The sequence below is a fragment of the Dromaius novaehollandiae genome, chromosome 5, assembly GCF_036370855.1.
Source record: "Dromaius novaehollandiae isolate bDroNov1 chromosome 5, bDroNov1.hap1, whole genome shotgun sequence".
In the NCBI taxonomy this organism is placed as follows: Eukaryota; Metazoa; Chordata; class Aves; order Casuariiformes; family Dromaiidae; genus Dromaius; species Dromaius novaehollandiae.
The window spans coordinates 38,620,109-38,646,094 of NC_088102.1; the positions used below are offsets into that span (position 1 = coordinate 38,620,109).

A 25,986-nucleotide genomic window follows, 5' to 3' on the forward strand; every position below is an offset into this window, starting at 1 on the left:
GACTTGTGTTAAACTATAAGGCAAAAATTCTATCAATATAAAAATTTCAATTTTAAAATTTCCTTTGGTAAAATCATAGCTACCTCTTCAGAACAAATGAATTTGAGATAAGGGCATCTTTTTACTTTAGTAATAACTGTGTTTAGGTCTTTCCCTAAGTGTCTCTAAACTTTGGGAGTGCTCATGTATGTAATTTGAGTTTGACCTATTTCTGGCAATCATAGAACACTTACTTGCTCCAAACTCTAGCTATTCTGAATTGCTCTAGTTTGATTTTGGCAGCCTTTAAATCTTCCTCATCTTCCCACTAAAATTGGAAGCTCTCTCTTCATTTGTGAGGGGCAAGGAGTTGCTTGAAATGATAAAATCATTAGCTCTTAGGAGATTATGAAATTTATCATGAAACATGGATCTGTTAGTATGTAAAATTTTCTTTGGCTTGATTGCATCTAAAAGTTTACCAGAACATACACAAATAGTTTCTAGTTCTAAGAACTGTGCAGACCTCAGTTTTGCATATGGCAGTCTCTCTAAACCACAAGTCACTAAAGAATGTCAGTGTGATGTTTGGCTGGTTAAAGGAGGGCAGCGCTCCTAAAGCAGGCTTGTGGTTTTGTCCCTGCAGTAAGAAGACTTAAACATTAGAGAGATTATTTTCTTTCACATGTATGATAATTTACTTTTTTCCACAGTTTGAAGTAGCAGCACCTGTGTAACCTTATTTAACTGCCTTCACACATTTTCTTTCCCTCAGCTAATATTCTGCCAATGTGACAAACTTTCCCCTCTTTCAACTGCACAACACCATGAAAGCTTGTATTGCTCAGCCTTGTCTAATAACATGAATGTCTTCTGTGCATCATTCAATGGGAGCTGTCCTACTAATACTGTAACAACATTGCTAACATCAAACAGGAGAAATTTCACAGTGAAGCTGTTACAACTTGCTAAAAAAAAAAAAAAGGTAGGGAAGACAAAGTGGAGAAGAGTTGATATATATACTGGTTAATAAGAATCTGTTGTTTGCTTATTCCTGAGTCTTTCCTAAGTGTGGATCATTACAGGTAATTTGCTGCTGCTCTTTGATTAAGATTGTCTCCAGCAGAAGCTTTGAGGAAAGTATATCCCCGTACTTGAATTCAGTGTAAGAGGAGGAGCCTGCAGTTATGTTTCCTTACCTTTATGTTGACAAAAAAAAGTATGTTTTTAATGAGATTTAAGTCCTTTCCCATCCTCCAAGGGCCTGAAGGGTGTTCACTCAGTTTTTGGCCTCTCAGCTCAGTGTGCTAACAAGAATGCCAGGCAGGCTGGTGTGTTTGAGACCTACATGTAAGTTCACAAAGGGCTAAACTGCAACTTTCATGTATTTCATCTCCTAGTCACTGAGAAGCTAAAGAAAAATTACAATAAGCTCAGTTTGCACCCAACCCATGAAACCTTGTCTCCATTCTAGTTTATTTTCTACCCACAAGGATATATCTTTTTCTATGTCTCTAGTGATGATAGTCCTTAGCAAATTATCTACCATTTGGGTAAGTGGTATTCGATTCCTTGCTCACTGCTCCCTGCCATCTGGCGCGATTACTTTGCTATCTGCTAGTTCTTATCCAACCCAGCGGAACTGACTCCTTGGAAGGGCCCAGAATTGATTTCAGAGAAGTGCAGGACTGTAAAAAGATAGGTGCAAGTTCCTAGCAAGAGGAGGTGATTTGTAACTGAATTCACTCTCCTTTAGAGACTAAAATACCTGCCTTCCAGTGACCAGAAGGTCTTAACTTTACAGTGAGCAGTTCTTTTGTTAGAGCTCTTAGGGAGGGAAGGGAATTTTTTAAAATACTAATTTTATTTCCACACTGTTGCTTTAAAAATGAGCTAACTCTGTGTCTTCCTGAGGACCAATGAGGCTTGAGAATTTTTTTCTTAATTAAAACCCAGCCAAGGTTGGGTTTGTATTTCCTTTCCTGTAGAATGCATTTGAAGCACCTCTGTCTCCAGCTGGCTATAGGAGCAGAGCCAGCCCATAATGGTTTCAAGCCCAGTGTGTGCGGAGGGAAAAGGGCTTTCACCTGATTAACGGCTCTGAAAATGTTTGCAGCATGAAGAGTGCTGAAGCTGGTAGCACTGAAGTTGTATAGAAGAGAAGAGAGAGGACGTTGATGTGTTTTTCAAAACCTGGCAATTATTCCCTGTCAAGCACAGTAAATGGTGCATGAAGGGTCTCATTTCTTCTGCTTGTGGGCAGTCTGCTCCATGAAGCCTTTTGAAGTCGTTGCCAGAGGATGTAGCTGAGATCGGTTGAACTTCCTCAGGGTCCCTTTCCCTGGTCCTACAGCCATCCTTTCAGCTGGGCCATCAAAGGTTCTGTTATTGGCACTCTATGTCAGGACTCTGTAAGGGTTGGGATGGAAGTTGTCCACCCTGCTATCGCCTAACACTGTGACATAGTGGGAGACTGAAACATCTTCCACAATTTCAGTATCCTTTCCAACTTTACATAACGTTTACTGCTTCCTAGGCATCACACCGCTCTAGCTTTAGTCTGGATATCTTAGGAATTTCATGATATCTCTACCTGATCTGTCAGACAATGACCCCATTGTCATTTCTTTGGGTATGATAACAATGTTATTGTCTAAAGTGACTTAATCTTTGCTTTAGGGCATTGTAATCTTGCAGTCATCTTTATAGCACCTCACTAATGGGAATGCTTCCAGCATTATGCTGGAGAGGGGAAAAAGAAACATCTTTCTTTGTAAAGGGTTCTGCTCTCAATCATCATGCCAGGGTAGTAGTGAGGAGGTGCATTATGTTCAAGGTTCACAGGTTCAAGGAGCAGGAAATAGGATAGGGTGTTAAGCAGAATGTGAAATGATCCCAGTAATTGCACTTTAAAGGTTTTTTCTTTTTTCTTTTTGGAGTGAGAAAGGAGGGATCATCAGGAGCACTTAGAAGTACGTAAGAAATATGGAAACTGGAAAAGGAGCAAGAGACTGGGGAAAGACCAAAGGGCATGGTAGTACATACCTTGTTTACTGGAAAATTTGATCTAAAAATGTGGCTGGGAATCTGCTGAAAACATTTTTCTGCAGGATTTCAGGTTCCCGCTTCTTACCTGCTCAGAAGCTGCGTGCATGGCTTGTTTTGTGATAGATTAATGCTTCTGCCTGGAACCTTGAAGTGCAGACATGCTTGAAGATGGGCAGGTGGCAAGAGAAATTATCTGAGCTTTATCAAAAGCCAGAAGTTCTGGGAGACAGACATTTCATTTCAGTTCTGGGCAGATGCTCAGGTCAAATCTTATTTTGTCCAAACCACTTCCCCTACCCTTAGGCGTGATATTTTCAGAGTGAGAGGACAGGCAAAGCCCAGGGAGATTCCGGAGCCCAGCTTGTTTTGCAGCTGGCTGGACATGGAATTCGTCGGCCACAGAGCAAGACTCATTCTTGTCCTGTGGATATAGCAGGAGTTTGGACTTGTGCACGCACACAAAAACATGCATGCGCATGCATGCGCACTCACCAGAAAAAAACAGTTCTCTCCTGTCTGCTGGGGAGTCTCAGTTACAGTATCTGAAGCCAGAGGTTTAGTTTAAGCCATTCTGACTCTGAGTGCTGTATCCATGCCTTCCTCCTTTCTTTCTCAGCACAGAGCCAGAAAATACTCCCCCTCTCCAACCTCCCTTTCCAGCATGCATGACACAAAAAGCAAAAAACGACCCAAGCTCCCCTTTGCAGCTGGTACTTATCAGCCAGAACACACACATATAGGTCATCCCTGGGAACGCGGCGGTGCTGGAACGACGAAAGCCCTGGCGGGGGGGCAGGGTAGCAGGACGAACAGGACTGGATTCTTTTTTTATCGTTATTATTATTATTGTCTGCTCTTTGAGAAAGGAAAAGGAAGAAAGATTACAGCAGCTTTTCTATTAAATGAAAAGATTAGCATGCCGTGGATGCTTTGCTGGGGCGTGATGAGATTTGCAGCAGATGAGTTGGTTGCTAGGCAATGCTAATGAAAAGCAGGCTTTGAAAACTTCTGTGCTGTGTGGGCCCAAAAGTTATCTTGCCTCCCTCCTGCAGGCCCCCCCCTGCCACCCCACGCAACCTCCCAAATATTTATAAAATCCTCACTAGGAACAAGAAAGCCAGACGCTGGGCTGGGCTTTTGACAGCTCTCTCTTCCTGAGCTGCCTGTGACACGCACACACACAGACTTTGTTGATTTTTTTGTCCTTACAAAGGAGGAGGTAATTGAAAACAAAACAACAAATTAGAAAAAAAAAGGCCAAGAAGAAGAAAAGTCAGCAGCGGCTCCTCCAACCAGCTTGGTCTCAGATTTCGGAGTTCAGTCAGAGTTTAAGGGCTTGTATGTGCGCATGCCTCTGTGTGTTGGGGGTAGATAGTGTTTGTTTTCTGTTTAGCTCCATCCGTTTTCAAGCTGGGCTCTAGCTCTTCCCCCCTCCTCCAGTCCTCCCGCAAGCCTCCTTTCCCTTTCAAGGCCTTCCGACACAATGAGCTTATTTTCCCATGCTCCCTATGAAAGCTGGGGTATGCACATGAAAGCTGCAGCCTCTGAGGACCCTTTTAGATACAAAATTGAACATTGCTGAACAGACAGGGTTTCTGCTATTTTTACAAATGACCCATGTCTCACTCCCCTTCTCAGAAGTATCAGCATTCTTAGATATCTTACCATCTGTCTCTTTCAATTGTTTTTTTAAGGGAATTTAGTGTTGGTCTGACAGCCTTGAAGACCGATGTATTCTGCTTACTCTGTATTCCCCTCATTGCTCTGCTAGTGTGTCTCAATCCTAAAGCAAAGTAGTTTCATACCAGCAAGAAAGGATATTTCCGTGGTCCATTCTTGACTAAAACTGCCAAAGAGGTTTGTGTTACAGCGGCATTTAGCAAGGTCTACATCAAAATAAACTGATCATGTCATATAGCGCTGCCATGAAAAAGTAGCACTTTGAAGTTACCCTGCTACCTTGGACCTCTGGATTCTGAAAGGCAACCTGCAAAAGCAGTGCGTGGCTTCACAACCCAGTTCTCGTTTCATCCATCCCTTGCCCTGGTGTAGCATGTTAGATGTGAAAGGCTGTATTCTCTCTTTAATGCCTGTGTGTATTTTTCGTGAATGCTATGGGGGAGGTAAGAAGTTAGCATGAATTGGAAACAGAATTTAAAATTACTGTGAAGGGTGAGGACCAGAGTCTCGTATGGTGGTCCCATAAAGGTAGTCAAAGTTGGAACATCAACAATCTTGGTTGAGGTCTGCAGAAGCCACTGGCACTTCGCTTAATGAAAACAAGACCATGTGGGGGTTTTGTGGGATTTTTTGTTTTGTTTTGTTTTAAAATATGCTGTAGCAGCTCTGTTTTTCCTGGACTCTCTCTTACCGATGCCTGTATAAATTGCTAATCAATAAGAAATTGCTCAGGCAGACAAAATCTGTGGGGTCTACTACAGTGACCTCTTTGTTTACACAATATTTTGGATGGCACAGACTTATGTATTCTTTTTTTTTTCCTTTTTCTCCTCTCAGCATTGTTTTAGTTGATACTGTGTGGATAAATGGGGAAGATGTTAAACCAAAGTCTTGATCATGTGTGGTCATTAAAATTCTCCAGGCATTCCCCCTCCCCCCCCGCCAGGTTAATCTTTCAATTATCAGTTTGGGGAATTAAATTTTGCTTCCACAAATTCTCCTGCTGTTTCGATTAAATGAGGTGGCCAATTTCTAAATGCTTGGGAATACAGCCAGCTGCTGTGCGCAGACTGTGGGATGACTATTCAGGTAACGCTCCGTTATTTAGTAAGAGTTTTGGTCCTACGGGGCATGTTAGGGAGTGTAGTACAGGCAAGCCAACCACACAGTCCATCAGCGCTTCCAGCTAGCACTAATCCTGCAAGACTTGAGCTGACTCCTAGGCCCTGCTTGGGTATTGGTCTCTGCTGAAAGGAAGCCCTTGCTGGCTGGCCATACTGGCACATGCTTCTTGGCATGATGCCCTCCCTTCCTTGTCTGCCTCCTGTCCTTTTTCAGGACAAGCAAAATGCCAGGAGGGCTCCACACTCCTGATGCTTGGCTCTAGGCGTTACAAGGGCTGCACTGAAATGCCTCTGAGCCATTGCTCCCTGTTATATTGGGAAACCTATTTTTCACTTTTTTTTCCTAAGCTGTAGTGTAGTATTGTTAGGGGAGGGCAACTGCTGTCGCCAGCTACATTTCAGCAGTAGATACAGGCATTCCTTTATGTAGCTTTTTCTTTACGTTGGTATTATCTAGAATAAAAAGTGATATACAAATGCAAAATAGGGCCATCTCTGGAAATTAACGTTGTCTGATGTTGTGTATTCTTAAATCAAAAACCAGCCTGTGCCTTTCCCATGTGGTTTTACTCCTACCGGAGTGGTGTCCAGAAAGCCTTCTACAGGCATGTGCACTTGGGTCTCTCCTTGTACTTGTCTTTGCAAGCCACTGTTCAAAGTGCTATGAAAATACGTTGTTTTGCGATGCTAATGGGTTTAGATGATGAATTTACAACATGGCAAAACAGTTTTCATTCACGTGCGATTGGGTTTTTCAGCTTTACGCTAGCAACTTCTGAATTTTAAGCAATCAGGTTTTACTGACATTATGGTTCATAGGAAACCCATTTTATAATCACCTCTGGGACCTCTGTGCATGCTGTATTTTGTATTCACATATACAAGAGTTTACAAAGGAAGTGCTAACCCCTTCAGGAAGAAGAAAGCAGATCATGTGATTTGTCTATCAGTCAAAGCTAGCAAACACAGATTAAACAGAAAATGGCATTAGATATTTATATTTGTGAGTCTGTGCTTAGTAATTCGCACATACTAATTGGATGCTTTTAATAATGGCTTAGCTGCATTATACAATCTTTGGCTCAACTGTACCTTCTTTAGCAAAGGAAAGAGGATGGTGTGGTATTTTGAGAGAGATCCTAGCAGCTCTGTTACTGGCTAGGGCTAATGCCAGTAGCTGTTCATCTATAGGAAGAAAATCACTCTTATCATTTCATTTCATTGGGACTTCAGGACAAAATTGTCATTACTATGCAATAGTACAATGACGGGTCATGGTAATTTAATATGGCAACTTCATGTCTAGTTAAAATGTATAAAGTATCTCCATTTACTTGCAGGAGATAAAGTTACTATAAAGCTAGTGATACTGGCAATATCCTGTAGGCTTTGAGATGTTTGATTTGTTTAAAAAGTAGCTGACACACTTCAAGTGTTTAACTTGCAGAATTCTAGATGGCGATCTTTCCTTCTTATATAGCTTGACTGGGGACCACTGAAGTCAGTGGACTTTACGGCTAGTAAGGTAGGGCTTGTAATGGATTTGGGGGATAAATACGTAAAGATTTGTGCAAGCAGAGCCACATCTGCAGATCTAGAGATAGCAAGATATTTAATTTTTCCCTACAAGAAATGCTGTGTGACTGAAATTTGCTTTGCTGGATTTCCTGCTCTACCACTGCCACTACCATCCCTGTTGATTGTTTAAAGAAAGTCCTCTGCAGATTCACACACACTCAATTGATCATGAATGAACCTAAGAGCAGTTATTAATCTTACTGCCTGGTTGCACTCTAAACCCTCTTCTAATCCTGCCTCTGTTCTCGTAGACAATGAATGCAGTGAGATGAAGGCAGGATCAATGCCAGCATGGAGCTGCCCTTTTTACTAGTTGTTGTGGCAGGGTTTTATACATCAGCAACAGTGTGTGATTCTCTCTTTAGTGAACTGGAGGGAGAGGGGAGTGAAGAGGAATTAAAAGGGTCAGACATCATGGTCCTGAAGGGATGGCACAGTCCCACCCTGACTGTTGGTCTCTTGTGAATTTTAGGGTTCCTTGTGTCTAATGCCTGACCTAACAAGTCACTGTAGCCCTACTGCCCTTTGGAGATCCATGAAGAGCTCAACGCAAACTAAGAAAGGGTGCATTGTGTCTTTGATCCAGTGGGCAGTATTTCACAGGCTGGCAAATTTTATTAAATCTCAGAGGAACCTCAGCTCATTTTTTAAGAGGCTTAACACTGAGTTAAAAGTTTCCTTTACTTCTGCCTTGTTGGAGACCATTCCCTTCTTGTGTACTGCCAGAGGACCTGCAGGGAATCAGAGCTTCATGAGCCCAGATTGGATGTAGGCAGCTGGTTGAGACTGGTTAGAAATCTGCAGGAGGAGTAGTGGGGAAACAAGAAGCTTCCTAAGCCTTTCTGTGTTTCTTATTCTTTGAAGTCATTCAGTGCCTCACATGGAGTGTGAAAACTTTGCTCCACACCTAAAAGGAAAACCAAGTTGCTGATAAGGCCTTTTGGTCAGTTGTTTTGAGCTGCATGACATGAAAAAGCTAGGTTTAGTGCCGCTACTTCTTGTAATGTTATTTGTACCACTGCCGACATTATGTGTAGCAGACTTCACAAACGGCAACATGAAGAAGTTCACTATCGAGAAACCCCGACACAGAGTTTCTAGAGATAACTAGAAGGCAAGTGTCAAGGTGGAGAAGATCTTACAAAGATTGATAAATGAATCCTCAAGGCTTCAGAGTGCCACAGTTCCTTTTCAAAGCTGCTAAACTAATGAAAAAAGCAAAAGGTGAGGAGGGGCGGAGAGCCAGGCAGCCTGGAAGAGAGCCGCTGGAGCAGCAAGCTTCCTTTAATATTCACACTGAGGATTCTGGGCATTTGGGTCAGGAAATGAATCACTAAGTGACATTTTGGAATGCAGACCTAGAACAGGTCCAAGTCTGAAAACTGATGAATACTGAAAACTGCATTTGTTTTTGAATATCTGATCAGTTTAACCACCACTCTGCTCACTTCTGTTTTTGTTATGGAGGTGCTGGTTGTAGACTTCATGGATAATATCACAGCAAGACTTCCAATCTAAGCCATATGTTGACCCTTCAGTCTCACTTTATATAGAAAAACTATTGCAAGGAAAATGTTAGTGATTAGCTTAAGAGAGGGGAAGGATTTTGCTTAGATTTTCAAAAGTACAGGATAAATACTTTGGAAATCCCAAGCGCTCAAATATGACCCCTTTTGAGAAGTAAAATATAGTTCTCATGGTATTTCAGTCACCACTAACTCTAAAATAGAATCCTTTGTAGACTCAGAAATTCACTGCTAGATTGCTGCCCACTCCCATGGATAATGCAGGATGCTGGAGTTTTGGATTTGAAGCAAAACTGGAATCTCCACCCAAGGACTAGTAGTTAAAATTGTAACTGTCATTGATTGACATTTGGATTTCCTGGAGGATGAAGTTTTAGATATTTAGAAAGAAGAAGCTTTAAGAAGACCTAGTAAGCAATTAGCTAAAATTGGCATCTGGAATGATCTGAGATTAGGAAGGGAAGGTTCCAAACTCTTCTTTATAAGAGCTTTTGCCAATATGTATTTCTTTTTTGATATAGCAGCTGAGGCCCCCTTTTCATTGATCCTTGTAAGATCCAACAGAACCATGCTGCCATCCTGCAGGCAGATGCAGATCCTGCAGAGATGTGCAAAATACAACTTCCACAATTTTTTTCAAGATAACTCCTTTCTTCAGAGAAGACAGCAGAAGAGGAAAAAGTGCTTTCAGGGAGAAGAAATTGCTGTTTGGAACTGGTACATCTAGGGGCAGTGTTGAATATCAAGAGAAAACAAAGAAAATTAAGTGAACTATCACAAAGGAAGAGGCAGTCATGTAAAAGGCAAAGACGATTTGTGAGATTTTGCAATAGCCTCCTGAGGGGAACAAATCCTTTTGCTTGAGACATTTAAAATTAGGCTGGACAGCAATGGAAATTCCAACACACAGGCCCTTTGGGACAGAGCAGATAAGCCACTACGTCTCCCTCTGCATGTTCCCTTACTCTTTTGTAACTGTTCCTGAATACCTCCATTTCAGATAATCATTTGTCTCCCTGGACGCCCATCCTGGCTCTCCATTCCTCCCCTTCCCCCTTTAGGAAGGAGTTGTGTCTGATTCATTGTGTCAGTTATCTTCCAAGCTCTGCCTCCATCCCAGGGGTAGGAGCTCGCAGGGCTGAGGAGGGTAGGAGTGATCGACTACAGGCTTTCCTGTTGCTGAGCTTGCTGCAGGCCTGACCGTTTTTAAGACTTCAACAGATGTTTCTGCTTAGAAACTATTGGCATCTTTATGGACTGTTTTTTCCATTCTTCCTCTCTCCCTGTGTCCCAGCAGCAATGAATTATGTAAGACTACATTCTAGCCTTTTCTGTATTAATATTTCTGCCTGTATTCCGAGAAGTGCATCTACAGTTTTCTCTCGTAGTTCTAGGTGCCTCGGCTTTCTTTTTGACCAACACACCCACCTACCCCACCTACACTGAGAAATGTGTATTTGCTTTTTCATATTCTTACAGACACAAATGCCAAAAATACAAACACTAAAATCCTGGCTCATGGCTTTAGATTCAAGGCATCTCTCGCTGTTCATACTGTGATCTTTCTGGATGTGCCTTGTGCTTAAAGGTGAATCCCTTGGCACAGGGGCTGCCTTTATTTGTTTTTTACGTAGCACCGAGTACACCACTGGTGCTTAACAAACAGTAGTTAATAAGAAGTAATGGAAGGAGACTTAGAAACTGCTGTTAGAGCTCAAAACAGCTTCAACAAACATCATCCCCACCTGGCTTAGTGATTTAACTGACAATTTTCAGTAATGAAGCCGTTTCAGACAATCTTGAGTGGAGTAAATGCATTGAACTGGCTTATTTGCGCTGTTGATAAATGCTTGTAATCCCTCAAAACGTGTGGTGTAATACGTACAGGGCAACGGATGTGTTCTGGGTAGATTTAACCCTTGTACAGAAAAATTTCAAAGCTCTAAACTGGCAGAATTAATTTTTTTAAAAAGATGGTGTAAGAAATATGTGCAAGGCAACATGCAAATTACTTTAACTCAGGAGAGAGAGAAACTTTCTGCTTTGGAAAATTTGGCATGGCATCACCAGACTATTACCTGGTTGCAGACATACTGTAGTAGCAGAAATAAGCTGTTTCCTTCTTTGGGCATTCACTACTAGAAGGAGACAGGGTAGTCTTAGCCAGTGTGCCACAGCCAAATGTGGGATTTTCATGCAGGCCTATAGTTACTACAGCAAAAGGTTGCTGTAAATCCTTTTGATGCACTTAGGAACTGAATTCCCACTGGGAGAACAGCACATCTTTGCCAATATAATACTCTCATTGTTCACAAGCTCAGACTCTTTCTGTGACTGTGCAGCTCTGCTCTGACAAGGTACACAGTCATTGCAAGTGGTCTTTTAGGCATTTTACCCTTTCATGAATTTAGTGCTGATACAAAGTTGCTGAGTAGATCTCTCCCTTCTATCTGTGCATAGGTATAGTGCTCTAGTAACAGCCAAGCAAGTTCACATTTTCTACCCAGGTGCCTCTGCATTGGTTTTGCAGGGCCCCTGTGAGAGCTGGAAAAAGATTCAGTCCTTTCTTAGCACCTTATCTGAGGCTGGGAGAGCCAGAGGTGCTGATGGGTGTGACGTGGCTGGCATCCCTGGGAGGGCAAGCTGTGCTGGTGATCTGGCCACCCGAGTCTCCCTCCACAGCGAGGCAGAGCCTGGTATTGTCAGTGCAGGCATTTGATATGGCTGAGCTGTCTTGAATGAACTGAATTCACAAGTGGGTTCAATCCCTATTGAAGCCCCCTGCATTTTCCCTCCTGGAAGTAGACTAGTTGATCTCGTCTGGAGAGAGCTGAAACATGCAGACAGTAGAAGAATGCGAGTTAAACTTTAATTGTCATAGCCTTTTTCTGTCTTTCAGTGGAAACCCATACTATAAGGATTTCCAGGATACTCAGTCTAACATCTTTCCTTAGTGATAGTACTCATTAGAGAAGTACGTGCAATAGGTGCTGTAGCACACTTTTTCTTTAAGGCTTTTAAGTTTTTGTTTACGGGGAGATAAGGCATTGCTGATGTGAGCAGGTATTCCCCCTGTTTTGAGCAGGGAGGGCCCTAACTGTTAGCAGGACTTTGTCCACTGATGCAGAGGAGAGGGCAGCTCCGTGCCCTAGTGTCTTCAGAGAGCTTGACACTGCACAAACATCTTCGATGTACATCCTCACTGCCTCCTGGTTTTGCTGTTATTGTTATTTTTAAGACCCAATATTCTACCGGTGAAAGGAGTCACATAGCAAAACAGAGAGCCAAGAGCAGAACTCAAGAATTCCTGTGCGTGCTCCTTTACACCATGCTGTTTTTCTGAGGAGAGGTTAATTCACTTTAGGATCCAGGAGAAGATGCCAAGCTATGAGCCATTATCCACTAAGAAAAATATGCAATAGCAGCAAATGGAGCATGTAAGCTGCCTTTCCAAAGAACTTGATGCTCTCTCTTCTCAGAGGTCTCTGTGCTGAAGGTCTCCCCAGATCTCTCCCTGTTACATATGAAATCTCCCAGCTCCCCAGGACCTATAGCTGACCCCCTGGCTAATGGCTTTTTGCCAATCCTGTTTGGTATGGTTATATTGTTGGCAGACACTGCATTTTTACAGATCACTTTTCTTTCTCATATTCTTAGAAGTGGCCTTGTTCATTGTCAATAAATATATCTCTTTGCCCAGTACACAGTATTCTGCTAGCAGCTTGGTGCTCACAGACTACAGGGAGCTGTAAACAGCACTGTTTATACTTTCTGCTGATAGCAGAACATTAGCATATAAATAGGGGAGAGATTTAAACAGGCTAAAACAACCCCAGCCTGGTCTATTGGGAAGGATGGACAAGCTGTTTTTCACTCTGCTTGCCAAGGATGTCAACTTTTCTGTGGGACTATTGCAAGAATGAAGGGCTTAAAGAGATGGGAAGCTTTTATCTGACAAAAGAAAGGTCGATGAAGCTTAGAAATGCAGAAATGGACTGAATAACAGTCTGACTGTTGGGATTTCCTTATGAGCACCGTTGGTGTTAGTGTGTGGATGTGGAAGGAGGGAAATTACTCACTTAAAAATCACTGCTGAACTGTAGGATGAAAGTTTCCTTTTTCAGAGTGATTTACAGTAAAGGGTTAAAAAATATGATAATTGCACCTGGAATGAGCACATAGCCGTAGAAAAAGTAATGAAACTTTACACATAACCTGTAACATTTTTTTAGCTATACTGCATTTCAGAAACATGATACAGCCAAATACTAAATCAAATGACCTCTCCTATCTTATCTATCTATTGAATTACTAAAATTCCTCTCACCTTTGGTACTAGTGAGAGGTATGCACTAATACCAGAGTTACTATCAAATGATTCTGCTCCTTTTTCCATGCAGTTGAAGTTTTCTTTTTTTTTAATAATATAATATGCAAAAGAGAGTAAACAGAGGTGTAGAGGCAGGGGAGACAAGAGGTGCTCAGTTAACAGTGCTTTAGAAACCAGACACCAATACAATGAGAAAGAAAAGCCAGAGATGGTGTTTCCAGGTGAGAAAGAAACTGCAAGATGTTAAAAGAAAGCTGCCACCTAAAGAGTCAGGGTAAGATGGTGAAACAGAACTTATCTGTGTTTGGCATTTGCTATGAGCTTTGCAGATGTGCCTCTGCGGGACTTTCCCATAGACCTTTGGAGGGAAATACTTCCATTTCAGGGCTGGAGAGTTTTGGGTGGAGCAGCCAAGCTGCCCAGTTCCCCTTCCCTCTCCTGGGAGGGGGGAATGTTTGCAGTGTTGATTTTCCTCTTCAGAAGCATTGAAATTCTGTGCCAAACAAGAAATTCCCATGATCCCTATTGTTTTGTACTGTCACCTTTCTGGTTTCTGTGGATTTGACCCATTTCAAAGTGCCGTCCCAAAATATGGAATAAACACTGTGATTTGCACAGTGCTTAATGCGCAAAGGTTGCTGCAGGAGTGTCTTGCATTGCCACCATTAGTGTGGGGGTGAGAGGGGCATATGAAAAAGAGGAAGAGATGGAAACCGAGCAGATTTTTCCTCTAACCTCTTCCTAAAGCTCTTCATTTGGCACATCCGCTTTTGGTCCTGCCAGTAGCCCTGGCTCATGGGCCAAAACGGAGCTCTGGACCTGGAATAACTGGCAGTGGTGCTAAAATACAAGTTGAAAACCACTTTCCAAAACAAACTGCAGTGTGCATGCAGGTTTCTGCTCTGCAGTCAGGAGCTAGTGCTGGCACGGCTTTGCTTTGGGGTGCAGGTTGCCACTTCCTTTGTAGGGGTACGAATCTCCGTTGCCAATTGCTGGGGTGGCCCGGTGAGGAAAGGAATTATTTGAGAGACCTGCTGGAGGGAAGTGGATGTCCCAGGAGAGAAGAGGCATTAGGGACAGAGGGCTGCATAACATGCCTGTATTTCAAAGGTGCCAGAGCCACCATATTCTCCCTCAGGATTAGCTGACCTCTGATTAACCTCATTAGCAGTAATTATGAAATCTGAAACATCTCCCTGTTGTCTTCTCACCTGTATCGTAATGCAGGACCTTTTCTTTGTGCTTTTGTCTCTTTATCTGTCGAGTGAAATAGAGACTAGAGTTCCCTTTTTTTACCTCCAGTGTAAACACTGGATTACAGTGTTTAGCACTGGATCTGTTGCAGTGATTGCAGTTCAAAGTGTCCCATTCTTTTTAGAGAAAGGTGAGATCAAAAAAAAAGGACAGTAAGTAATTATTCAGATAGTAACCTTAATGCCACCAGGGATAAAGCAGTGCTTTGCGTGGTTTGGAGTTTCATTCCCATAGGCTTTTCCCAGCCTTTAGTGAGCCTGGACATGGCAGAATGCTTCCTGGGCCTCTGTGGGAAGGACATGGCTAGAGCATCGCTGTCATGGCAGCTTGAGGGAAAGGTTAATAAAGTACCAAGGGGGCTGTGTGTAACCAAAGATTGAGCATCAGAGAGAGCTAGCAAGTGTGTATGCACCTCTTGGAATTACTTATTTGGAGGATGTGTGTTGCTCAAAAGACAGAGACAGGATTCTGTTCAAAAGGCAACTGGCAAATCCAGTAGCTGAGCTGAGATGCTCTTTGCTGGGATGGATCTCTAGCACTGGAACAAGAGGGAAAATGAACCAGGATTTGTGCTGTGGGCAGTACTGAGAGAGCTGCTTCATCATGCAGTCCCCATGCTGAATTTAAACATCCTCCATATCACAGTGGACATTTGTTCTTCTCATTCCCAGAGATCAGGAAGCAGAGGTAAACCAGAGCAACTTTGTAGGGATTAAAAGCCCAGGAGGGCGAGATGATATTTAGAACTGAGCTATGTAAAATGCTTCTTTCTGCTCCATACCCTTGCTTTATATTATATACAAGAAAATTAACTGGAAGTTAGCCCTTCTTCAGTTTGGTTGCCACTTGTAACCTAGAGTGCAGGTTCCCCAAAACACTTTGATGGGCCCTGTTGTATATAATCCTCTTGCCAGAGGGCAATGAAGTCAAGTTTCTTAGCACAGGACTGTCCAGTATCACACAAGCGATGCTCCCTGTGTGCTAAGATCCAAAGAACACCACCTGGCTCAGCAACAGTATTTGAGTGGAAAGGTGGCACTGGGTCAGGGTGACTCCTGCACAACAGGTGGCACGTAGAAAAACAGGCTAGCCCAACTGTCAGCAAAACAGCATGGGATACCAATGGGAGGACCTGGCAACAGTCACTGCAGGAGGAACTGGCATTCACCCTGCTTTTGGCGGATAACTTATCTATATCTCAGTAAATCTGCTTCCAAAGTTGTTCTAATAGCCTGCGTTAATAAGCAAGATGTATTGCAAAAACAATGCGGTTTGAAGGCAAGTCACTTATATTCAAAGCAGTACAAGTTAACCTGATGCACAGTTCAAGTGTAGAAAAGCTGTGATGGACAGAAGACCTGCAGGATGTGAAACAGGAGAAGAGACTTGAGCAGGAGCTGGTGCCAGTCCTTGGAGGATTTTAGAGGGCTGTTCTGAATTGGATGAATCAGAAGTGAATGGCAGAGCCTAATGGAAGGAAAGAACTGCATTTGTAATATCTTTATTTTTCTGTTACACTTCCATATTCGCTCTAGAGCACTTCTGTTGCATCTCACAGCAATAAGCAGCTCAGCCAAGGACTGTCATTTGGTATTCCAGTCAGGCCCAGTATTTTGCAGGGTGCCAAATAGCCACAGTGTAGATGCCTTGACCCTCCCCCCTCCAGCCCCAACACACACAGGCGCATCTATGCAAAGCCTCACAAAGCCTTTTAAAAGCCCTGCAAATGGGACAAAGATAGGAGGAAATGAGATCTCTTCTCAGATTTCGAGAGTCCATTTAAAAATTATACTACATGGGTGAACAGGAGTCCTCACCAGCAGGCTTTGAGAAATGAAGCTTTTGCTTCTGGGTACTGGCTTGCCCCTGATCCATGAAGCCAGTCACAGCTATTATTAAAAATTTGACCCAGAGACCATTGGAAAAAAGGGGGTGTTTCAAGGCGCAGTTGCTTCCTGTGAATCCCAGTGGCCAGACTGCAGCATCACCAAAAGCCGAATCGCAGCTCGTCTTAAATAGGTGATCCAGTCTCTGATCAGGGAGGCGAGAGGGCAGAAGGGGCTGGGGATTAGCTCCCACTCGCTCCTGGAGCAACTGAGCAGCGTGCCACATTGCTGCCCTTGCTCGTACCTGCGCTGCGATAAGGGACTGCAGACCCTGAAGCTGTCAATCTGTCACCTTGCCGGAAGACAGAAAGCAGGTTTGCTACGAGGGGGCCTGAGAGCCAGCCTGGGAACATGGCGGCAGGGCCAGGCCTGGGTGCACCCGCTGTGCCTGCCTTCCACTGGGACGTGATAAATACCCTGCTTCTTCCCCCACCCTCCTGCCCATTTTCCACAGCAGAGAGCAGACACAAGGGGCCCCTTTCATCTGGGCACATCCCCTTGCTGATTAATGTGATGCAATGTTCCCACAACAACAACAGTATGCCGGCCATGTAATTAGGCGCGAGGTAATGAATGCTGCAGAGCCCATTCAGGCAGCAGCGCCCGCCTCCCCGCCGAACAAGCTGCTTTCTCAGCGGTGAAGCCAAGTGGAAGGAGAGGCAGCAGAAATGCCATTGGTGCCGTGCTTAATTGTGCTGGAATCGGGGGCTCTCGCAGTGGAAAAGGGAGTGGGCTGGGGTGGGAGAGATGGGCAAGTGGGTCTACTCTGGTATCTCAGGGCCATACTTTTTGTTGTGTCTTTTCATGTGTTTGACCTTCTGGCAGGAGAAGCCTTAAATGTGCACATCTCTGGCTTTGTATGTGTGTGCCTCTTTTGTTTCAAATCATTAGGGGAAAGCCATCATTTAATAAGCATAAGAGTCTGTCTTCTCAGTAACCCAGAGGCAAAGATGCTGGTGCTACTTAGTGGCCTTTGAAATGTGGGAAACACACTGGGCACACAATAGGCTTATTCTCTTTTAGGGGGCTTTACAGTTAAGCTGCCATTGTCTAGCTAACATTAGCAAGAAAGATACTCCCCTTGTCCCGACCCCTATGTAGAGACTGAGAAAACAACCAATCAGTTTAAAATGCACTATCCAAATCTCTTCAGATCACGTGAGAATAAAACCAACAAGTAGCTGAAAGTCTGCCTGATCAGCTGGAAGTCAATGAATCCACTGTCAAATGTCTTAGCAGAAATTCATTCCTCCGCTCAAATTGTTTTCTAGATTATTTATGATTTGTTTGCTGATGCAAAATCTTTTTAAACTTTGTATCTGAGCATACCATGTACTAAATTTAGGCGGTGCAGCCTGGTGTAAGCAGCTGGCACAATTTGTCATGAACTTATTTCACTAGTTACAAAAATAAAAAGGTACCTCAAGTTGTGCATTAGGTGCAAATAGGCAAAAAACAGCTGTTAGTGATAGCGATGAAGCAAGGAAGTTCAGTGGGTGTGCAGATTAGCTTAACTTCTGAGCAAGAGGCCACTGGTAGTTGGAGCGTACCAGAAGGAGCAACTAACAAGTTATAAAATAGAACAATTCCTATACACACTCGTATTTAAGCCTGCTGCATTCATTATGGCTCGAAAGCCATAATCTGCCCTTTTGTAAATAAGTACGTTCCCAGGCAGACCCACAGAACACCCTACTGAATTAAGTGACAGACTCTTTTGTGCATCCCTTACTGAATGGCAAATGGATGCAAGTTATATTAGTCTATTGCTTAAACCCATTTTCTAATCAGCTTGGTGTATAATGTGCCCTGCATCTCACTGCTGCACATTTTGACTTCATATCAGATAGTATGTACAAAATTCTTAGGCCTTCATATTATTTACAGTGCCAAAAAACAGATTTCACTCAGAATCTTTAAATGTTCCAATGCGGTAGCAGAGTTGTGACAAAAAAAGCATTTCTGGCAGGGAGAACAGCTTTCTACAAAAGAAATTAAGTTCCTCTGACATCTTCATAGAGCTATGCAGGGGTATGCAGTCATGTGCCTCCACGTCATACAAACATACACTGCGTTCATTTGTGCGATACCATTGCCTCCCAGACGAGATGCACGTAGCCTCCCTATAACCTTCAGATCATGCGTCCTCTACTTCCCCTCACTGTGTCACATGCACAAACACGGCCTGCAGGCTCTGTGTGTGAGACAGAGAAGGGAAGTGGAAGACATGTGATAAGAGGATTACCGTGCTTCTAAAATTGATGGTCAGCATGGTATTAGCATCAGGGACTCAAAAATTAAAAGGCAAAAGAAGTGATGCTGAAACCAAAGAGTCCAGTTGTTAGTGCCCAAAAGTAAAAAAGAACTCTGTGCTGAAAGCAGCTTAAAATATTTCCTTTTGTCTATGTGGCTTGCTGGCACAAGGCATGCTTTAGTGTGAACTGAGGTTAGTACTTCTGTCAGTAGCAAAATGTCCTCCAGAGTAACATGAAGTCAATATCATCATTGACTGCTGATCTGTAAATTATATCTAAATTAACAAATGCCATTCCTGTAAACCCACTGCACTGATGTAAGGATATTTGATTACCTTAGCTGCAGCTTGAGGTAGCATCCTATATTAGGAAACATGTTCAACAGGTATCAAGAGGAATGAGCAGAAGAAGAACTAATGCAGGACTTATGAGACAAGTTTGTTTTGAAGTAGGACATCTCTTTGTGATCTCTCTTTCCCCTCTGCCTAATCTGATAACAGAACAAATTGCATCAAACTCATTTAAAGAACTCTTTCTTCAGCATGCGCTGCACATCTGTGAGAGGATTTTCCAGTACAAGCCACGCAGTCACCAAGAGTTCAGTGTTATGACCTTTCTCAGGGCAACCCACAGAGACTGGCACTTTTCGAATTATATGATGTTGACAACATCTGGAGTTCAGTTGTCTCCAGCAAAAGCACAGATGTTTTGCTTCTACTGGTCACAAATTTCTCCCCATGTTCAGTGTTCTAATCTCTTTTTAAAGCTGGATGCAGCCAAGAAATGAACATAAATTTGCTTGGAAACTGTCTGAAAGAATCTGCCATCTGAATTTCAGAATATTTTGCTGCCTTACTTGCTCTGACAGGTTCTGAAATCCATCCAGATCTCTAGTTAAGATGGAATTTCTTTTGCGTCTTTTCTAATGGCCCAAGTGATGTGGGATCATCCCAGTGGAAGCAGGATCCTGTATCAGCAAGGATACTATGTGTCCCTTCCTGGTACCATAGCAAGGAAAGAGAAATGGAGCTAGCTATGCTCCCATACTATGCCAAACCTGGATTGTGTATTTGGTCCCTTGTGGCCGTTACAGAATATACCAAAGGAGAAGTTAGGTAAGAATAGTGATGCTGAGTAGCCCCAAGATCATGGAGCATTTTAGCCACCTTTGTTCACTAGTAGACTTGATTTTTCCCAGTTCATACTGTAGCTTGGGTAGACAGGCTCCTTCAGACAGAACGCAGAATGTTAACAATAGGAAGAGCAGTAATAGTTCATATTCACTTTTCATCTGTTGTGCAAGCCCTTTACCCTTAGCTACTCTGGCAGGGGAAAGGGGTGAACCAACCAATTTCTGGGCTGCTTCAGAGTGGAGGAATCCCACAGTCAGCACAAGAAATTAAACCAGGAGAAGGAGGCACAGCCGAAGTACTTCTATTCTCCAGCAATCCTCAGCAGCTAGGACAAGTCTTTTGGCATAATGCAGAGTAGGTGCCAGAGCATGCACCACTTGTGCCAAGCACAGAGTGCCATGGCTGTAGCATGACAGGTTTGCTGGGCAATGGGAGAGAGAAGGGGGAGCTGCAGGAGGCCCAGCAGGGAGTTGAGCGCAGTCCTGACTGCACATCAGCTCTGGGATTGGTATAGTCCTGGCTCCAAGCTCTCAGCTCTCCCACACCCAGAACAAAACCAGCCACATGTGGAGCTCTTACTGACTTACAAGCAAGGGAAGAACAAGGAGGAATACAACAGGAATGCAATACAATGGCTTTAGATAATCAACCTAGTAACCAGTTCTTGGAGAGGGTACAAAAGGGTGGCAAAGACAAGTCTATAGTTTAGTTCTACGCTCCTCAGCTACAGCAGACAGCTGTTTTGCCAGTGCTGAGAGTTCAGAGATAAGGGAACACTAAAGAGTTAAAAAGACTTTTTGGAAAGGGAGGGCGGTGAGAGGAGGAGGAAAAGAGGAGGAGCAAGTTTGAGTCCTATCGGGCACAAATCTTCCAGAGCCTCCAGAGATCAGTAAGCCCTAGGGAAAGGCAGAGCCATGTATAGCATGCTTATTTTTTTAAAGATCTATTTTAATTTAGATGTTTGGGTTCTAAATAGATAATGATTTATCCTAAAATGGGTGCATGGTGACAGGATATAACATGTCACACCAAACAGAACTGCAAGGAATGGCCATAATTCAACCCTTGGACTCAGTTTAAAATTCAGCCTGATAGCAGAGGAATCTTACAGTCATATTCAGAGACAAGCAGAAGTTTGCTGTGAATCGCTAAGAGATTTGAGAGCTGAGGAGGTACCAAAATAGCCCAGACATGCACCTATTTATGCGCCATACTTACCTAGATCTTACTGGTCCCTGATAGCAAGCCTTTCTTTGGTTTAATTTCATCTGATTACCCAATGATACACCCCTAGTGCATTAATTTTGTTAATGAAATGCTTCTCTATTGAAATATCAACTCTGTGGGGGTTGCCAGGACATACAGAAAAAGAACAGCCATAAACTACGTTCCTTATTATTACAATGTAATGCCAGAAAGCAGGATGGGGAGAACAGAACTTAACATGTCCCTGACCTGTCCAGAGGGACAAAACAGAGAGCTTTTATTTTATTTGTTTCTACAGTGACTCAGTCTGTAGTAACTGGGTTAAAGTCCACTTAGAAACGAAGAGAACAAAAGGCCTCCTGTTAGTGCTGGACATTTTCCTTCTTCAGATATCACCAGAAGGATTAAAAAAAAAAAAAAAAAAAAAAAAAAAAAGCCCTCTAGCAGAATGCAGGAAACCACAAGCTTATGGGAATGTAGCAGCACTTTGGAAAGAAAAACACTGCCTCAGACTTTCATCTGCAGGGTCTTTTTCTTCATTTTTCCTTACCTTCTTTTCATCTCCGTACAGCTAAAAGCATTAGCCAGGCCAACACAGATCCCAGAGAAAACACTAGTTGGGAGAGCAGTAGGTTGCAGGAGGTGATTACCAGATCCCAGACAGAGGAAAAAAAATGAATTGTGCAGATCAGTGGAGTCTACAGGGGGGCTCCAGCACAGAGAGAGTGTGCTTTGATCCAGCCGGATCTTGCTGCTTCCAGGTGCCGTAGCTGCTTGCCAGACTGAGGGTCTTACAGTGGTCACAACCATCTATGCCACAGGCTGTGCTAGAGAAAAAAATAGGGCATATTATCATTTTTATTTGGTGCATTTCATCTTTTATGTAGCTTAATGACATCTAAATAACAATCAAGTTACATAAGTCTGTAAGATATAAAAAGTACCCGAAATGCTTTCTCCCTCCCATTCTGAATATTGTCAAGGCATGCCTGTGTTTTCATTATAAAGCAAACATTTTCCAGCAAGTATTCACTAAATTTCATTAGTTTTCTCTTCAACTTTTTCCTAAGGAAGTTGACCTGAAAGTAACAGAAAAAACATGTTCAAATTATGTTTTGTATGTGAAAATAAGCATTTTACTGAATTTTCCAAAACTTCCCCTTCTCACCACAAAAAAAAAGAGGAGGAAGTTTGCAACTAAAATGAAATGGGAAAGTGGAGTTACGTGTTAAAACATTACCCTCTTATAAATATCTCTAGTCGTGATTGTGATCCTGGTTTGTACGAAAGGATACATTATCTATTTTTTGTTAAGTGAGTTTTCTGTTGACCCAGTTCAGTGAAGCAGCTTGGTGCATGGTCTAATGAGCAATATGTTGGGTGTAAGGGAGGAATGGGAATGCTTGGCCAGGGTTGGACCACATAAGCCAACAGTTAGTTTAATTTAGACTGCCGTAGGACCATAATCGCAAGTGGTAAGCTTTTAAGTAACTTAACCAAGACCACATAGCACATAAGTAGTTACTTTATTTAGTTAGATGACTGATTCCATACTGAGTTAAAGAAGTTTTAAGTCTTTTGTGTGTTCAAAAGAAATAGGTAAACAGACTGGACCTTCCCATGCCTATTTCACGAGGGAGTGATGACACTGTGCAGAAAATTCGGTCTTTAAAACAAACTTCCATCCTTAAGACCAAGTGAATCAGCTGCTTTTAGTATTTGGTACCGTGACATATATGGTGTCTCCTTTTCAGTTCATTGGGCCAGTTTCCACCTCAGCTAGTGATGATAATCAAAAATCAGATGGCTAGTTTTTGGTTATGTGAAATGAGTTATTCCAGATCCTAGTGGACAAATTATCTACGGATGTAAAATCTTTAATTTTGGCTTATTTATCAGCATTTTCATTAAAAAAAATCAAATTCTAATCTTATTCTGTCGTCTTATCTGAAGTCTTGTACCTCAGCCTTCTCTTCTGCTTCTCTTCATAGGTCATGTGCTCCAGCCCTTAACCATTTTAGGGGCCTTCCGCTGGACTTTGCTGCAGTTTGTCAATATCTTTCTTGGAGTGTACAGCTGAAAACTGGACACAGAATTCCAGTATTAATTAACCAGGACATGGTTGCACACTATTTCCTCCTCAGTGTGCTCAAAGATAGTCACATTTGTAAACATGTTCTAAAACACTGTCCACAGCTAGAAAATTAAGCCTGACTAGCCTGGTTATTTTAAAACCCAGCTGGGACTACTCACACTGAAAAATCCTGGTGTGTTACAACACGTGCTAACTAACACACTGCTGAGCACTTGGAGTAGGTGAGAAGAAGGATGGCCATTCCTACCTGAATGTTTTTAAGTCCATCCTAGGAGTCAGCTTTTGGCTGATTTAATTTTAAATGCAACAGGTATGTTTAGCATCACACCAGTAAACAAACGCTCTAACACAAAACCATCTTCTGTTGTGAATGTGCTGACTTGGAGCACGTTTGGTAGCTGGGGCAGCTTATCACATGATGCACTTTGATCTCCTCTGTCGGCATCGACCTTCCAGATGGAAATGGAAGCATGTTGCTGGGTCATAAGGGAGAAGCTTGCGCTGCTGCTGGCTAATGGCAGATGACTGGAGCGCATCAGTCGCCACAGTGTCCCCATGGTGACACTGTAAAAACATTGCATTGCCACATGTAGAAGGGCCCATTCATTGCTTTTTAAGGTCCAAACCATCACTGGTAACCAGCTTTGCCAAACAGTCTTCAGAGGGAATAGGAAATGGAGAACATTCCCTGAAATTTGTTTCGGGTTCAGAGCTCCTAACTCCACCTTTCTGGGCCTCGAGAGAGAAGGATTTTTCCCCTAGCCCATCTGGTAAGGCGCTCTGGAAAACTTCAGCTTGGCCCACGCCCACCTCAGCCCCTGAACTTTGTAATTTTTCAGCTGCCAGGATCACTAACTGCCCGGTTTTATGTAACTCCAAATATCTGCAGTAGAGCTGGAGAGTACACACATGGAGGAAGTTTTGTGGCTTTTAAGCTATGCCCAGAAGTTTGTCTTAATTTTTTAGGGGGAGGGGAAGGAGGAGGAGGAGGAATGCAAGCAGGGGATACATAGGACTTTTCAAAATAGACCAGAAATTCTGTCTGCTGTGAGGGTAGGTGTGGGTTTGCTTTTGAAATCCCCCTCTTTTTGGAAGGGGTACTAAACACATTTCTTTTTTTTTTTCCTGTTACATTTGGTAAGTGTAAACACATCAATAATAATTTTGAGAGATTTTCAATTCTTTGGCCCCCCTAGGGGGACAAATCTGGCTTGTAATGGCAATTGCCAATATCTGTACAGCCAAAAGGGACCGGTGGTTTTCCCCAACCCCAGTTAACAGCTTTCCAGATGAATACGCTGTGCCTGGGCTTCTGCAGCCAAGCAAAGCAAATGGACATGCAGCTTTTACAGCACTTGAAACTTTTTCCTCCAGTACTGTAGAAAAAAATGGCAAACACTCAGACAAGTCAGGGTGAGCAGGGAGGCTGCCATTTCCAGGGCCCATAACCCCCTTTCCCCCGTCTCCTTTCAGACTGTTTGCAAAATCTAAGTCAATTTTTGTGCTTGCCAATTTAAAATAAGTATGTTGTGGTGGTTTGCGCATGTGTGTGAGAGAGAGAGATGGAATAAGTGAACCAGGCTTAGCTCTGTGATAACAGAGCAGCAAACAGCCTGTCAAGCCAGGGACAACCCTACAATAAACTAGTGTATCCAGACCTGTAATCACAAGTGACCTAACAATAACAAATCAGTGCATGCCTATGGTTGTGGGAGAGAGAGGAGCAGAAATCAAAGAGATACATTCCCAGAAAAGTAAAGAGAAAGAGAACAGAAAAAATGAGATGTGGAGGAAATAAACAGGAGGAGTAGCATGCACACCGTGGGTGTGTTTGTGTATGTGTGTCCTAAGCAGTTGAAGTTAAAACTTTCTTCCTGTTTCCTACAAAATGCAGAATTATGTGCTTCTGCCAAATGCTGAAACAGGAGCAAAAATCAGCATCGGTTCCTCTTGAAACAAAATTAAAACTGCATGAAAACAACAAATACTTAACAGAGCATCCAGACTCTGGCTGCCTGCCACAGTCAGTATTGTTATCTGTAGCCCATTTGTGCCAGAGGTCTGTAGCCAGAGCAGTCAGAGGTGGGAGCCATCACAGTCATAGGAGATAAAACTAAATGGATAGCAAAATGGAAGCTTACAGAAGTAAGCTGTCAGTAAGGTTAGTTTTAAAGGGATGTGGTTAAAGATAAATATCAAGCTGTGCATAGCAGAGCTATATGAATGAATTCCAGTATTTCCAGTGACAGAATTAAGAGTCCTTACTCAAGCCAAATTGTAGATGTGGAGGTATGATGCTCTTGTTGTGTGACAGAAGGGTGTCAGTCTTCTTCCAGGTTGCAAGACTACCTTCTTGGATGTGAATAAAATGGAGTTTTTAGTTGGGACAGTTATGTCTCTCACAGAGATAGGGAGTATCTGAAAAGGCAAGAAGAAGGTGAATGTGCTCACAAACACATGGATCCATGACTGTCAGGATTCTTTGTCAATGGGGGAGACAAATATGTCTGTGCAAACAGAATCACTGCTTCACAGTCCTTAGTGGGACTTTTTCTGCAACTCCTTTGGGACCTTGTTGATGCACAGCCTGTGTGCTGCAGGCTGAATTGGTTCTGGAGTGCACTTAGTATTTAAAGCCATTAATAATTTAGGACTATCTGCCCGGGCTTCATTTAGGGTGGTTGGAGCACCTGACCTCTCCAGGCTGTAATTCCTGAAAAGGAAGGGACGGGGGTGCAGACGCAGAGTGCTCCCAGCTGTGGAACAGTCTGCGTGTTGGGGTATGATCGGAGACTTCGGGGAGAGCCCTCCAAGGGGAATGAATATCTCATTAATGGTTGGCAAGGAAGTGAGTTAAATTACCAGTGGTTCCAAAGTCCTACTTTTTTATCA

At 42.9% G+C, this 25,986-nt stretch overlaps 1 protein-coding gene and 1 long non-coding RNA gene across 16 annotated transcripts in view; one reads left to right on the forward strand and one right to left on the reverse strand.

Moving 5' to 3' along the window:
• The window catches only part of RAD51B (RAD51 paralog B), a 411,492-nt gene that overhangs the window by 322,838 nt on the left and 62,668 nt on the right, over window positions 1-25,986 (forward strand). Inside the window, exon 12 of one of the 15 annotated variants that reach the window (XM_026095722.2) lies at window positions 22,991-23,339. The exons of the other annotated variants lie outside the window; for them this stretch is intronic. Within the exon in view, the coding sequence (XP_025951507.1) occupies window positions 22,991-23,079 (89 nt within the window). The 3' untranslated portion in view covers window positions 23,080-23,339. Of the gene's footprint in view, window positions 1-22,990; window positions 23,340-25,986 lie in introns of those variants that run through there. 15 annotated transcript variants of the gene reach the window in all.
• Window positions 21,409-25,986, reverse strand: part of LOC135328483 (uncharacterized) — a 35,704-nt gene continuing 31,126 nt past the window's right edge. The window contains exon 2 of the long non-coding RNA XR_010389392.1: window positions 21,409-21,826. This is a non-coding gene — a long non-coding RNA (uncharacterized LOC135328483). The remainder of the gene's footprint in view (window positions 21,827-25,986) is intronic.